General features: G+C 57.8%; 6 protein-coding genes and 1 non-coding gene across 7 annotated transcripts in view; 4 read left to right on the top strand and 3 right to left on the bottom strand.

The window, feature by feature from the left end:
• Nucleotides 1–26: 26 nt before the first annotated feature.
• On the bottom strand, nucleotides 27–1,669 carry BP01DRAFT_417610 (aromatic ring-hydroxylating oxygenase subunit alpha). The gene is made up of 2 exons (XM_025579267.1): nucleotides 619–1,669; nucleotides 27–552 (listed from the first exon to the last, which is right to left on the bottom strand). The coding sequence occupies exons 1-2, from the start codon at nucleotides 1,437–1,439 to the stop codon at nucleotides 102–104; spliced, it is 1,272 nt and encodes a 423-aa protein (XP_025428986.1). The 5' UTR covers nucleotides 1,440–1,669; the 3' UTR covers nucleotides 27–101.
• Nucleotides 1,670–2,520: 851 nt separating this feature from the next.
• On the top strand, nucleotides 2,521–4,441 carry BP01DRAFT_393790 (NAD(P)/FAD-dependent oxidoreductase). The gene is made up of 2 exons (XM_025578262.1): nucleotides 2,521–3,715; nucleotides 3,780–4,441. The coding sequence occupies exons 1-2, from the start codon at nucleotides 2,538–2,540 to the stop codon at nucleotides 4,039–4,041; spliced, it is 1,440 nt and encodes a 479-aa protein (XP_025428985.1). The 5' UTR covers nucleotides 2,521–2,537; the 3' UTR covers nucleotides 4,042–4,441.
• A 161-nt stretch (nucleotides 4,442–4,602) lies between these two features.
• BP01DRAFT_t237 lies at nucleotides 4,603–4,709 on the top strand. Its single transcript has one exon. It is a non-coding gene; the product is annotated as a tRNA-Met (tRNA).
• A 227-nt stretch (nucleotides 4,710–4,936) lies between these two features.
• Nucleotides 4,937–6,722, bottom strand: BP01DRAFT_358984 (SNG1 family protein). The gene is made up of 3 exons (XM_025575563.1): nucleotides 6,505–6,722; nucleotides 5,360–6,448; nucleotides 4,937–5,222 (listed from the first exon to the last, which is right to left on the bottom strand). Exons 1-3 carry the CDS (start codon nucleotides 6,638–6,640, stop codon nucleotides 5,071–5,073), a joined length of 1,377 nt encoding a protein of 458 aa, XP_025428984.1. The 5' UTR covers nucleotides 6,641–6,722; the 3' UTR covers nucleotides 4,937–5,070.
• Nucleotides 6,723–7,135: 413 nt separating this feature from the next.
• On the bottom strand, nucleotides 7,136–9,406 carry BP01DRAFT_324287 (glycosyl hydrolase family 79 C-terminal domain-containing protein). The gene is made up of 8 exons (XM_025572822.1): nucleotides 8,848–9,406; nucleotides 8,679–8,798; nucleotides 8,496–8,635; nucleotides 8,344–8,451; nucleotides 7,929–8,297; nucleotides 7,790–7,881; nucleotides 7,707–7,740; nucleotides 7,136–7,660 (listed from the first exon to the last, which is right to left on the bottom strand). The coding sequence occupies exons 1-8, from the start codon at nucleotides 8,973–8,975 to the stop codon at nucleotides 7,218–7,220; spliced, it is 1,434 nt and encodes a 477-aa protein (XP_025428983.1). The 5' UTR covers nucleotides 8,976–9,406; the 3' UTR covers nucleotides 7,136–7,217.
• On the top strand, nucleotides 9,392–10,888 carry BP01DRAFT_345702 (uncharacterized protein; the record flags this gene model as incomplete). Its single annotated transcript, XM_025573607.1, has 3 exons — nucleotides 9,392–9,888; nucleotides 9,940–9,980; nucleotides 10,056–10,888. 3 exons carry the CDS (start codon nucleotides 9,392–9,394, stop codon nucleotides 10,886–10,888), a joined length of 1,371 nt encoding a protein of 456 aa, XP_025428982.1.
• A 551-nt stretch (nucleotides 10,889–11,439) lies between these two features.
• The window catches only part of BP01DRAFT_324281 (general substrate transporter), a 2,439-nt gene continuing 1,064 nt past the window's right edge, over nucleotides 11,440–12,814 (top strand). Inside the window, exons 1-5 of the mRNA XM_025572821.1 lie at nucleotides 11,440–11,733; nucleotides 11,762–11,818; nucleotides 11,866–12,187; nucleotides 12,240–12,314; nucleotides 12,367–12,587. Coding sequence (XP_025428981.1) covers nucleotides 11,517–11,733; nucleotides 11,762–11,818; nucleotides 11,866–12,187; nucleotides 12,240–12,314; nucleotides 12,367–12,587 — 892 coding nt within the window. The 5' untranslated portion in view covers nucleotides 11,440–11,516. The remainder of the gene's footprint in view (nucleotides 11,734–11,761; nucleotides 11,819–11,865; nucleotides 12,188–12,239; nucleotides 12,315–12,366; nucleotides 12,588–12,814) is intronic.

The following is a 12,814-nucleotide window of genomic DNA, read 5'->3' as shown; positions in this document are numbered from 1 at the left end:
ATGCTATTGGAACAGTCTGGCCTAATCAAACAAAAGAATAAAAATAGCAAAACTTAGCTAGCTAATCATGCACAAAATGACGTAAGAAAGAACAATGAAATCTACCAAGCAACCGCCGCCGGTCGAGTCTTTCCCAGCGACGAGCAGCACTCGCCACCACTCGTATTACAGCTTAGACTCGAGCAAAAGTCCATATCCTTCGCGCTCACCGAGGCCTCCTTGGGCAAACTCTGTCGGGCGGGCCAGATCTCCTGTCCGGCTTTTTCTTCGCGTTCGGCGTGCTGCAGCACCAGCTCCCGCACCGTCTTCTGGAAGTACAGGGGGCCCTTTTCCTTCTCGGGGTGCAGCTCGCCGTTGACGAAGACCCCTGCGTTGAGGTTTTTCTGGGCCAGCGTGCACAGATACTTGTCCTCGGACATGACGCGTTTGTACATGGCGTTGACAGTGTTGAAGTCCTCGTCGGTCGCGTGCTTGTTGCGGTAGACCTCATACTTCATGATGGATCTGCCCGGAGCGAGGGGGACGAAACGTTGCATGAAGAAGAAGTTGGGTCTATCGTTCTGTGAGTTAGTGGCGGGCGGGCTTGCAGGAAAAGGGAATCGACTTGAGTAGACTTACGAGACATTCATCGACGCGTTGGGAAAGTAGTAGGTGCTGGCAATCTTCAGCCCCTTCTCAATCTGCTCCGGGGTGTTCTTCGCGTCGTGAATAATGCTGCCATCCTTGGTGTCGACCGAGTAGCTGTGGAGATCCGCAATGGAGGGGAGATCTGGGTGCGTCGTCAGACAGTGGTAGCACTCGTTGTAGTTGTCCGCCAGAATCTTCCAGTTGTACTCGCCCTCCATCTCCCAGGCATGGTCGAAGGAGTAGTCGTCCCAGTTGATGTCCTTCATGCGCGGCTGGCGGTCGATATCCTGGAAGTCGTCATTCCAGGCCACCTCCGGCTGCTCCTTGGCATCCATATTCACCCAGATAAAGCCATTGTGGTCCACATGCACGTGGATCGGCAGCAGCCCGTTCTTGCTCTTCTCAAACCCATCCAGGTCCTGGTACCCAGGGGCTTTGGCGAGCTTGCCGTTGAGTCCGTAGGACCAGCCGTGGTACTTGCAGGCGAAGATGCGGGCGGAGCCACCGTCCTCGGTAACCACGGGGAAGGCCCGGTGACGGCAAATGTTGTGAAAGGCATTAATCTGGCCCTGGCGGTCCTTGACGAGGATGAACTCGAATCCGCCGATTTCATATTTCAACCAGTCGCCGGGGTTGAGGAGACGGAGCCGGTGGGTGGTCAAGAGCCACTTGCGGGAGAAGATGGCGCGGCGCTCGAGCTCGAACATCTCCTGGGATGTGTACCAAGAGGCAGGGAGGGCTCTTGTCGCGTTTTTGGTCTCTTGGGGGGCCTTGGAGCTGCCCACCCCGAAGTAGTTCAGTAGTGAAGTCATTGTGTGGATGAAGTAAAGGAGACGATCCGAGCGACCGTAAAGCAGGTAATGGGTATCAAGGAAGTAGATTGCTCGGTGTTGAATTCACTCAGGTCTGTCTGCGGATACGAGCCCCTTCATATATCAGGGGCTATCTATCATTGGACTTACACTGGGGCATCTCGACCTCAACTCCGACCGTGACACACCACGGAGCCGTCGACGCCGCCAACGAGGGTGGTTGAGTTCACTGCACGGATCACGAGCCCTATCGTCTCCCACATCCCCGAGATAGACGATCGAGATAGACAAACAACTAGCGCTGTGTTTGGCTCCTTGAACTGGCTGAGGTCGGTATCGGAGTGCGCGAGCCGGGACACGGTTCCGCTCCCGATCCCTGCAGGCTGCTTGAAACCCCCCGCCCCAGTCTCAGGGAAAAGATAAGACGATACGATCAATGTGGAGACTGAGCTATGAACAAATGGGGAAAAGACAAACCGGAGCCAATGACGCTCTGTGAATGACATAGTTATTCCCATTTTAGAGGCGGTCTGGGGAGTCTCTCTCTCTCTGCACGAGCCATCCGCGCATCCATTCTAGGGCACAGCTTCCCAAAGCCCCCATTGCCCACGTGGGTCGTGGGTCTGAGTATGATGTATGAATCCTCCACACTCCGATGTTTTAGTTGTCTCTTATCTGTTTCATGCAGCCTTCTACCCAAATCAGTCCAATACATCCCCTGCACACAGACCCACGCTCTGTTCAACCAACGCCCCCCAAGCGACCAACCCTATTATTGTGCCTAGATCGGGTCAAGCCCGGGGATGTGACGCTCTTCTGCACGCATTATGCCAGGGTGTTTATCTCGGTGACTAGTACTGGATCACCAACCCCAACTCGGAAAAGATGCACCAGCTATAGTATTCGGTATTACTCGAGGTACGGCAGCCGGTGACGGCCACAGACCGGTTGGCCCGGAGCCGACCCCGCTTGCGATGCCCAGACGGAAGACGGTTCGCGAGCCGGGCGGGTGCGAGGATCCGCTCCCAGGAGTATATTATCTACACTCCATTCAGGAACCATAGCAACAAACAGCAATCAACAGCATCACAACACGCAATGGATAAATCCCAGCGCATTGTCATCGTCGGCGCCGGCGTCTTCGGCCTCTCAACCGCCCTCTCCCTCGCCCAGGACGGCTACCACTCCATCACTGTTCTCGACCGCTCTATGCCCCCGGTCCCCGACGGCAGCAGCAACGACATCTCGCGCGTCATCCGCTTCGACTACGGCGACAAGGTCTACGCCCAGCTCGGCAAGGAGGCTTTCGATCTCTGGAATACGGAGGAGTACGCGGCATCATTCCATCCAACGCCCTGTGTCTGGACGGCGGAGACAACATCCCGCCCTGGTGGTCACGGGACAGCCATAGTAGCCAAGGATAAGCTCAAGGGCGGATCGGACTTTATTCGCAAGAGCCAGGCAATTCTCGACGAGCTCCAGCTCAAGTGGCATCCCCTGCGCGATGTGGATGCATTGAAGGAAAGGTTCCCGGCGGTGCAGGGACGCCCGATCGGGGCCGGGTTTGAGGGCTTCTACAATGAGGCTGCGGGCTGGGCCGATGCGGGGGTTGCAATTGCAGGGCTGAGGGATCGGTGTATCGCTGCTGGGGTGGCCTTCGTGACGGGGCCGCACGGGCAGGTATCAGGCCTGGAGCATGGCGAGACCTCCACCTCCACCTCCACGACCCAGAAGAAGATCACCGCTCTTCGCACCGCAGACGGGGGCCGCATCACCGGCGACCGCTTCATCCTCGCCACCGGCGCCTGGACCGCGAGCCTCATCCCCTCCTGGAACCACATGGTCGCCACCGCCCAGATCGTCGGCTTCGTGCGACTCACTCCGGCCGAACTCGAGGCGCTGAAGGACCTCCCCATCATCTTCAACCTGTCCACCGGCTTCTTCAGCTTCCCGCCGCACCCCGACGCCGGGTATCTGAAAGTCGCGTGCCACAGCTTCGGGTACACGCTATCTTCTTCCTCGCCGAGCAGCAGCAGCAGCGGCGGTGGTGTCTCCTCGCCTCCTGCGCGGCCGATCCCGGCGCGCGCCAACTTCATTCCCCAGGAGGGCGAGCAGCGGCTACTGGCGGGGTTGAGGGAGATCCTGCCCGATCTTGCGGCCAGGGGGTTCGAGAAGACGTGTTTATGTTGGTACAACGAGACGCCCACGGGGGATTTCGTCTTTGATTATCATCCGGATTATGAGAATCTGTTTGTTGCGACGGGGGGCACGGGACAGTATGATTCCCCCGGGTCTATGTTTTTGGGCTAGATATACTAACACCACTGGGGATGTGTGTAGTGCATTCAAGTTCCTGCCTGTGATAGGCAAGTACATCGCCGGCGCATTCCAGCGCAAACTCTCCCCGGAGTTGACGGCGAAATGGAAGTTCCACACCGAGTATCGCGAGCAAGCGCGCGAGGACATCTTCACGGGCGACTCCAGTCGGAAGGGAGGAGACGGGAGTCGTGGCGGGCCAGCGCGGAGGGAGTTGACCGCGCAGGAACGCGATACACTGCTGTCGCTTACGGATGCCTTGGCCACGAGACAGGCTCGCATTTAGAAACTGTGTTTGGCTATTTGACTCCCTGCCTCCGAGTACCTCTTCCGTTCACTCTGAACGCAAGAGTTGGTCCTTCAGTCACGAAGACCCCCTCCTTCTTTCGACCGGGTCATCTTCTGTAGCATTTCGGCCAGAGATACTGGCAGTCCGCTGCAGGGTATTGGATGCTTGGGGAAGTATGGCATCAACGACTTCGGTTTGAGCCTTGGTCTTTCTATGTGTGGTCCATTTTTAAAGTCGATCGCGGTGTTTAGTGCTCGTAGACGGATGGTTGGTTGAATGATCAAGATTCCAGTAATTCGGTAGGTAGATGCATGCCGTTGGTTTATATATCTGGTCACGAGCATAGCCGGTAGCAGCACATCATCTGCGCAACAGAGCTGCCATCACAAAATAATTCTCAAGGCTTTACAGACATTATTCCGAACTTATCAACAGAACATAGACCATAAATCTAGCACCGAATATCGACACGGGTATCAACCATTGCTCCCAACCACTGTACAAAGCAATCAAAAATTTGATCATAAGCATTTTGAAACAGCGGTTTTTCAACAACTTGTCTCGATGGTGTAGTTGGTTATCACGTGGGTCTCATACCTCAGTATGACTCGGAAGATCACTTCTGGGCGATCCCAAGGCCGGGAGTTCGAACCTCCCTCGGGACATCCTTTTTTTGCATCCTGCATGTTAGTGCATGCAGATCAAGGGCCCTGTTTTTGTCTCTCTATCCCGTGCTTGCTAGTCTGGTCTCATTTTCACTAAATACGACAACCTCACTAACATTCTACACAATTGCATCTACACCTGCATCCTAGTCTCACCCCATCAACCACCCATACCGTCCTACCCTGTACTCAATACTCCCGGATGAATCCTTATCTCACCATGACGCATGAACCAGACCTAGTCTTTTTTTTACCTAAGTGTTCTAGTATATCCCATTACCAAAATATCCCAATCTATGAATCCATACACAAGGTATACTCCTTCCCACCACTAACCTACCATTCAACCACAACTGCTCGCTCAAGCCCACCCCCTCTTCTGCTTCCACTGCATAAACTTCGCCGCCACCGGAAACAACAGAATCGACACGGCGATCCACACAAACAAGACCCCAAAGTCGAGTCCGATGCGCGAGTGCGTGTCGAAGAGGATGGTGCGGAGGGCCTCGACAACTACCCGTAGTTCTCCCAGTTAGCAATGGTTCTCTTCCTCTTCCTACTAGGAATGCCTTCAAGACGAAGGACATCATCCGAAGGGGTTCGACTCTAGGAGCATTCAAGGGGGGGGGGACTTCGGGGGGGAAACTCACTCCGATGCAACGGCCACACATACCCCCACCGGAAAAACCGCGGGGCGAGATCAATCGCATAAAACCCCGTGGCGACGTTGGTGATCACCCAGAAGATCAGAAACAGGGCGCTCCACGGCAGCCCGATGATCATCGCCATGTTCTCGCACGGGAAGCCCAGGGCGCACATCCCCACCCAGTTCAGCATCCAGTAGACGACGAACGAGCCGTGGCCGTAGGCGTTGGGGTTGGTGGCGGGTTCGACGGGGGAGGCGGGCGGGTTGGCGAAGGGGATCTGGAAGGCGAGGGAGACGAGGCTGTAGAACAAGGAGAGGAAGAAGTAGGTCCCGATGTTCGAGAGGATGCGCCAGAGGAGCCAGTGCGGGATCTTCAGGGAGGGGCTGTTCGGGGTTTTGAGGAACCGCAGGTGCACCGGCATCATGAACGGGGTGTTGAAGAAGGCCAGGATGATCAGGTAAATCAGTCCGATGCTGGTGGCCGGGGAGATCACGGCTGGGCCGAAGAAGCGCAGGTCGATCTGCGTGATGCCGATGGCGGGGTTGAGGGCCTGCGGAGGGATTTGCGTGAAGTTGGTGGTGGTGGTGGTGGTGGTGAGGTTCTGGATCCAGCGCGGCCCAAAGTAGCTGCGCACGGATTGTTCGAGCGTCCAGAACTCCGGGAGGATGTAGTTGTAGTACGTGGCTTCGTCGCGGGCGCTGATGATGACGAACTCGGCGGCCCCGTACGGGTCGTAGGAGGTGTTGCCGCTGGTGACGGCGTTCTGGAGCAGGGCCGTCGCATTGGCGTTGATGATGATGGCGGCGTAGGCGTGTTCGTCGTAGATGCCCTGGCGCACCGCCCATGGGTCATAATTGAAGTCCGCGGGCGATTTGATCGTGTATCCCAATGCCTCGGGGTTGGTTTGGAGGGTCTCCTCGACGACCTGGGTGATGGCCGGGCCCACGACGGGGGTGGTGTTGCGATAGGGCTCGACCTGGCCGTCGAAATCCACCACCCAGACAGTCAGGTTATGGAATCGCGTCTCGAGCTTGTACTGCACGGCCCAGAACAACGACAGAATTGCCAGAATGAAGGTGCAGAGGATCAAAACTGGGAATTGGTCAGTCGTGCTCTCCTTTTGTGTACAACGGAGGAATGGGACTCACCTGTCTTGGCCCAGTGGAGGAAGACATGACGTCGGACCTGTGATAGGGCAGGACTGAAGAATGAGACGCCGGCGGGTGGCGCTGCAGGCGTGACCCCTGCCTCGGCCTTGTCAATGGATGGCTCCGTGCTGCCCATGTTGGAGAGTTGAAGGAGAAGAGAGATAGTGGGACAGAGGTAGGTGAGAGAGGCACACGAGTGACTAAGGGGCAGATCTTCACTACTCCCCAGGTAAGTATGTAGCTTTTAAGGCAGGCGAACAGGCGGGTTTAACCTACTATGCCCGGATGGCAGACACCGCGGCGTGATTCGGCAAATTAGCCTGAAACAGTAAGCAAATTCTTATCTCCGATCCAGATCTCACTCGGGGCTTCTGAATGGCTGGTATTTCGGGCTCACTCGGGGCCCGAGAGGCGCGAAGCACGGCTTACACTACACAGTCACTCTGTGCAATTAATAATTAACTGTAGCTGACTACCCTAGTAGTAGTGAGTTAACTTAGAGCAAAGATCCCAGGCTTACGCGATACAGAATGTGCCGTGTTTCCGGCTTGCAGAAAAGTTGCTTACTATATATCCCACTGAGCCCCTTGCACATCGCTCGGTATCTTATCTGATGCTGCCCCTATCGATACTAAAAACACCATGCCTGGCACGGAGACCACGGAGATCGAGGCTACTCCTCATGATGTGGGTCTTGGCCTGACCGGCTTGCCCTACAAATAAACCAGCAACGCTTCAGACGCTTGCACGGTCAAGGTCGCTTGTTCGTTCTCAATCTCCGTGGTCTCCGTCTCCTGCGGGCCCTGCAAAGCACACGTCCCATTGGCAAATGTCTGTCCCCCAATCGTGATGGTTCCCGCCCCCACTGTTGTTGTAGCCGCATCGCCGGTCAGACGCGTGGCGGAGACAGTGCCAGTCGAGGCTAGACCAGTGAGGGTGATGTTGACGCTGCTCCGCGTGCCTGAGGTATAATACTCCGAGTTGTACAGCAGCACGCGCGTGGCCGCACCGCTGCTGTTGTAGAGGGCATACGCAGCCACGCGGGTGTCGCCACTGTCCAGCTGCGCCACCTGTGACGCCCCCCCGAGCGCCAGCGCCGCCGCATAAGCGCCATAAAAGGGGGCGTTCACCGTTGCATCCCACCAGCAATACGGACCTGAAGTGTCAGTCTGATCCACAACTCAATTGCGCGGGGAACTCACAGTTGCCAATTGTTCCCTGGTGGAAGTACAATTGCTACATCGGTCAGTATGTGCCTACTAGTAGTGTTTCCAACGGCACCCACCTTGATCCCCAAGATGACGGCCTGCATCGCATAGTCGAGAATCCACAGCCCAGCACCAAAGGTAGGACTAATTCCACCGCCCCCGCCGGTCGCTATGCCAGTGAGCCTTGGAAACCCTCACGAATGGTTGTAAACGCACCCGAATTCGTCTCGCCCATCACAAACTCCTTGTCGAGATCATGCGCCGCCTCCACCTGCGCCTGGAACTCCGTCACCCCCGCGATAATGGCCTCGTGGCTCATCAGCCCGTCCAGGTCGGCGGTCGAGGCCGAATACGGGTAGTAGTGGTGGCAGAAGGAACGCACGTATTGCGTGGCGTTCGTGTCTTCTTCCGCCCCCACGAGGTTGGTCACTTCGTAAGACCCCAGCCCGAAGAAGACCCCGGCCTGGATGATGGAAGTGGTGTCCAGGGCTTGTCCCACGGCAGCCTGCCATTCGACCTGCGATGCGGCGTCGGTGGTGGCGGTCCAGGATTGGCCGTCGGCGATGGGGTCGCTGGAGGTGAAGACTGTCGCGTTTAGATTGTGGTTGGTGGAGTTGATGCAGGGGCTTACAGTTGGGCTCATTGCCAAGTTCGATGGCGTAGAGGTTCTCGATCGTGGAGGTGGCGACTTTGGCGGCGGCGATGGTGTTGGTGATGTTGTCGAGGCGTCGGTTGAAGCCTGTCTGGATGAGTATCATTCTGCTAGTGGGAGTAGTGGCATACCGATGGTGACCGATCCGCCGTAGCTGGCGGCGATCTCCATGAACGAGTCGCCGAAGGTGAGGGTCTCCGGGGCGTCGTCCGACGAGGCGACAGTGTAGGACACTGCGGTCGACAGGGAGGCATCGTACGTCGCGCGGTCCCTGCGGGTCAGTATGAGGAAGAAGAATCCGATGGAAGACTTACTGTGTAGTGCCTCCGATTCGAATGGGGGGACTGATTCCGTATGCATCGCCCAGTACACCCAGACAACCGTCCGTCAGAGGCAGCTGCTCGAAATACTCGGGGAAGGCAAAGAACTCGAATCTGCGCTGCGAGATTAGGGTCGTTCGGAGATAGAAAAAGAGCGACTTACGACAAGCCCACTGGAGCAGCATCAATCTGCGCACTCGCGTTGGCAGGCACCGCGGCAGGGATCTCGAAGCTCAAGCCAGTGACCACACCAGCCAGTACTGCACCCACCCCTAGTTTTGCGATCATCATGAAAATAGATGGTAAATGGAGTACTTGTCACTGAGCCCAAGATGTACCTCACTCGGTTATTTATCTGTGGGTGACCAGCCAGTGCTCTCGGGTAAATTGTATGCAGTGCATCGGAGAATTGCGAAGATCGACGTGCGGGGGTGCGGGGAATGGAAGAACTTGCCTGCAGAGCAGCACAAGACACCAGCCTCGAGTTGTTCCACCAAACATGCTTGTTTTATTTTTTGCTGGGACGGTGCAGATGAAAAGAACCTCTCAATCAGATCGCTGGCAAATACATTCTCAGGCGTGCGCTACCGAAGTCGTTCCTCCCCTCTACTACACGAGGACGGGTTAGGGCTCAACTCATCAACCCCCCCAAACACTACCTCACCATCACCACCTCACCCCCCTCAAGAGCATCAAAAACAATCACCATGAGCACTCTCACTCCTCACATCTCCATCCTCACCCTCGACCCCAACACCACCCACCGTCTCAACGCCTGCGCCTACCAACAATCCGCCCTCACCACCCTGGCCAACACCCAGTACGCCGCCTTCTACACCCCCACCGCCGACCCGTCCACACGCTGGGTGACGCTTGCCCGCCGGACCTTGCAGTCTTCGCAATGGCACCATCTCACCTTCACCGACTACCCCCAACGCACCGACGACGGCCACAACACCATCTCCATTGGGATCTGTGCCGGGGACGGCACCATCCACGTGGCCTTTGACCATCACTGCGACGAGCTGCACTACCGCATCTCGCGCGCGGGACTCGCCTACGACGCCCGCGCCGCAAGCTGGACGGCCGCCAGTTTTGGGGGAGTGCAATCCCATCTCCCGGGATGGGTCGCCTTAATAGACGTGACGTATCCGCGGTTCGTGTCCGCGGGGAGGAAATTGTTGTTCGAGTGTAGGATTGGCCGGTATGTCTACCCCCATCTGGCAATAAAGGGCATGGCACTGAACGGAAATAGAGCAGGCGCCGGGTCGGAGGCGCTGTATCTCTACACCCCCAGTGCTGCCACTGCCACCACCACCCCCCCAGACCACGAACCCCCCGAACAGCGAGGCCCCTCCCACGCGGACATAGGAACATACACCCCCCACACCACCCCCCAATCCCTCTACCTCCATGGCGACCACTGCAACCCCTACCCCAACGGTCTCTCATTCCACGCCCCCACCAACACCCTGCATCTCACCTGGACGAACCGCCACTTCGTCGCCTACGACGGCGCCACCGACGCAGCGTCCACCGCACATAAAGCGCAGGCAGGCCCCAACGGCCCGGAGAATAACGAGGGGTTGTACTATATCTCGGCTGTTCTAGCAGAGGAACCTGATGGACGAACGGTGGGGATAGAATGGAAGGACTTGCAGGGAGAAAGTCTCATGTCTGCCTCCTTCGCCCAAATCACCCCGATCGGGGAGGTAAACGGCGCAGGATTAGACTCGCAGGACCCCCGTCTCCGCGTCAGAGATATCCCTCGCGGCAGCGGCATCATGAACCAGGAAGGGCAGTTCGTGGATCCCCGCGGCGGGGTGCATGTTTTGAACCGCGAGAACACGCGCGGACGCGAGGCGTGGGTTTATTACTCGTTCGGTCCCACAGGCTGGGAGAGTTGGCCCGTCGAGGGGGTCAGTCCTACCGAGACGGGGCGGAGGGGGAAGGTTGTGTGGTGTGCCGGGGTGGTGTGGTTGGTGTTGCCGGAGAATGAGAGGGAGGAGATGGTGCTAGGGCGGTGGGTGGACCAGAAGTTTGTGGTCGTCTGGAGGGGGGCGGGCGTCACTGGGGAGCCCTTGGTCGATGAGGTTGCGTTACTGCAGGACGTTTTATCATTTCTGGCGCTTAGGGTTGTCGGGGATGGGAGGGAGGTTGTCGTGCTTGATTTTGATCTCACCCGGTGGTCAGCCCTACCTTGATACCAACTTATCGAAAACGCCCCGGGGGAGAACCCCCGGACCCCCCTTTTTTTCAGCTTCCTGGGCACCTGAGTCCTAAGCAAAGCATACTGTAAGAAGATTCCCGGGGGAGAACCCCCGGACCCCCCTTCTTTTTCAGCTTCCTGGTGCACCGCAACCCTAAGCAGAGGATAAGAGACTCCCCGGGAGAGCCAGCGAACGCTTCCTGCCCAGGGACATAGAATGACGTCTATCAGGGAGCTGAAAGAAAGGGGGGTCCGGGGGTTCTCCCCCGGGAATCCTCTTACAATATGCTTTGCTTAGGCCTGAGGTGCCCAGGAAGCTGAAAGAGAAGGGGGGTCCGGGGGTTCTCCCCCGGGACGCCTTTTGGTGCATCTCAACACTACCAAGACCATCCAATACAATCACACAATATCAATGGAATCATCTGTACATGCAGACGACCAAAGCCTGCAGCGCAGTACACGACTTTTTCCACCAACAGCAGCCGGTCAATTTATCCTCGGCCGCAATTCAGCCGACGGCCCATGCGACGACTCCTGCATGCCAACCCCGCATTCCCCAGCTTATATCCCCGGACCAAGCAAGCTTATTGCGGAGCAGCGTCTTGATTCACTTCCCAGACAACATGGCATCCACAAACAAAGACGTCCGGCGAGGGCTGGAAGACACCGCCGTCGCCGGCAACAAGGAGGGCCCGTGGTGGCGCGACACCGGGCTGCGCAAGCTGAACCTGCTGCTGTTCTTCCTGATGTTCAGCGAGTTCACCCAGGGCTACGATGCCTCGCTGATCAACAACGTGCAGCAGCTGGACGTCTGGCAGACGGGTGAGTCTCCCGCGCTGGGTGTGAATTACGCTGACCACGTACGTAGACTTCCACCATCCCCACGGCAGTCTCCTGGGCGCCATGAGCGCCATGTACTGGATGGGTGAGTCCCCCCCCCGGTGCTCTCACTCGACACAGCTAAGCAGTCAGGCAACATCGTCGGCGTCGTCTTCATCTCGTTCATCTCGGACCGTCTGGGCCGTCGCTACTGTCTCTTCTTCGGCGCGATCCTGTGTCTGGCCGGCACAGGCATGGCCACCGGCGCCTCCAGCAGCGGCCTCTTCCTCGCGGCGCGGCTGCTGCTGGGCATGGGCGGCGTCGTCGTGGCCGCCGTCGGGCCCGTGTGGATGGGCGAGTTGGCCTATCCCGACCACCGCGCCACCGCCACCGCCATGTCCAACACGACGTACAGCGCGGGCTCCATCATCGCCGCCTGGATCACCTTCGGTTCCTTCCGCATCGCCAATGCATGGTGCGCTCCCCGCTGCTGATGTTGGTGTTGCTGGTTGCTGACTGAACACCAGGGCATGGCGCATCCCGACGGTCTTCCAGGCCCTCCCCTCCGTCATCCAGCTCATCGGCGCCTTCATCCTCCCCGAGTAGGCCCAGCTCCACTATCCTGCACCAGCCTACAAGCACTAATTGTTGCAGATCCCCCCGCTGGCTCGTCAGCCGGGGTCATGACGCCGCCGCCCTGGCCATCCTCGCCAAGTACCACGGCAACGGCGACGCCAACGACGCCCTCGTGCAGCACGAGTTCCGCGAGATGAAGGAGACCATCGAGCTCGAGATCGCCGCCAACAAGACCTCTTGGAAAGAGCTCTTCAACACCCGCGGCAACCGTTGGCGTTCCTTCATCATGATCTGGTGTGGTCAGTGCCCCCCCCACCCCCGCGTGTACATTGTTTAAAAGCGTCCCGGGGGAGAACCCCCGGACCCCCCTTTCTTTCAGCTTCCTGGCGCACCGCAACCCTAAGCAAAGCATAAGAAGATTCCCGGGGGAGAACCCCCGGACCCCCCTTTTCTTTCAGCTTCCTGGTGCACCTCAGCCCTGTATACACTGTGTAAAGGCGTCCCGGGGGAGAACCCCCGGACCCCC

The sequence above is a fragment of the Aspergillus saccharolyticus genome, assembly GCF_003184585.1.
Source record: "Aspergillus saccharolyticus JOP 1030-1 unplaced genomic scaffold BP01scaffold_30, whole genome shotgun sequence".
Taxonomy (NCBI): domain Eukaryota; kingdom Fungi; phylum Ascomycota; class Eurotiomycetes; order Eurotiales; family Aspergillaceae; genus Aspergillus; species Aspergillus saccharolyticus.
The sequence above is the reverse complement of the archived record's forward strand: the minus strand, read 5'-3'. Positions and strand labels throughout refer to the sequence as shown.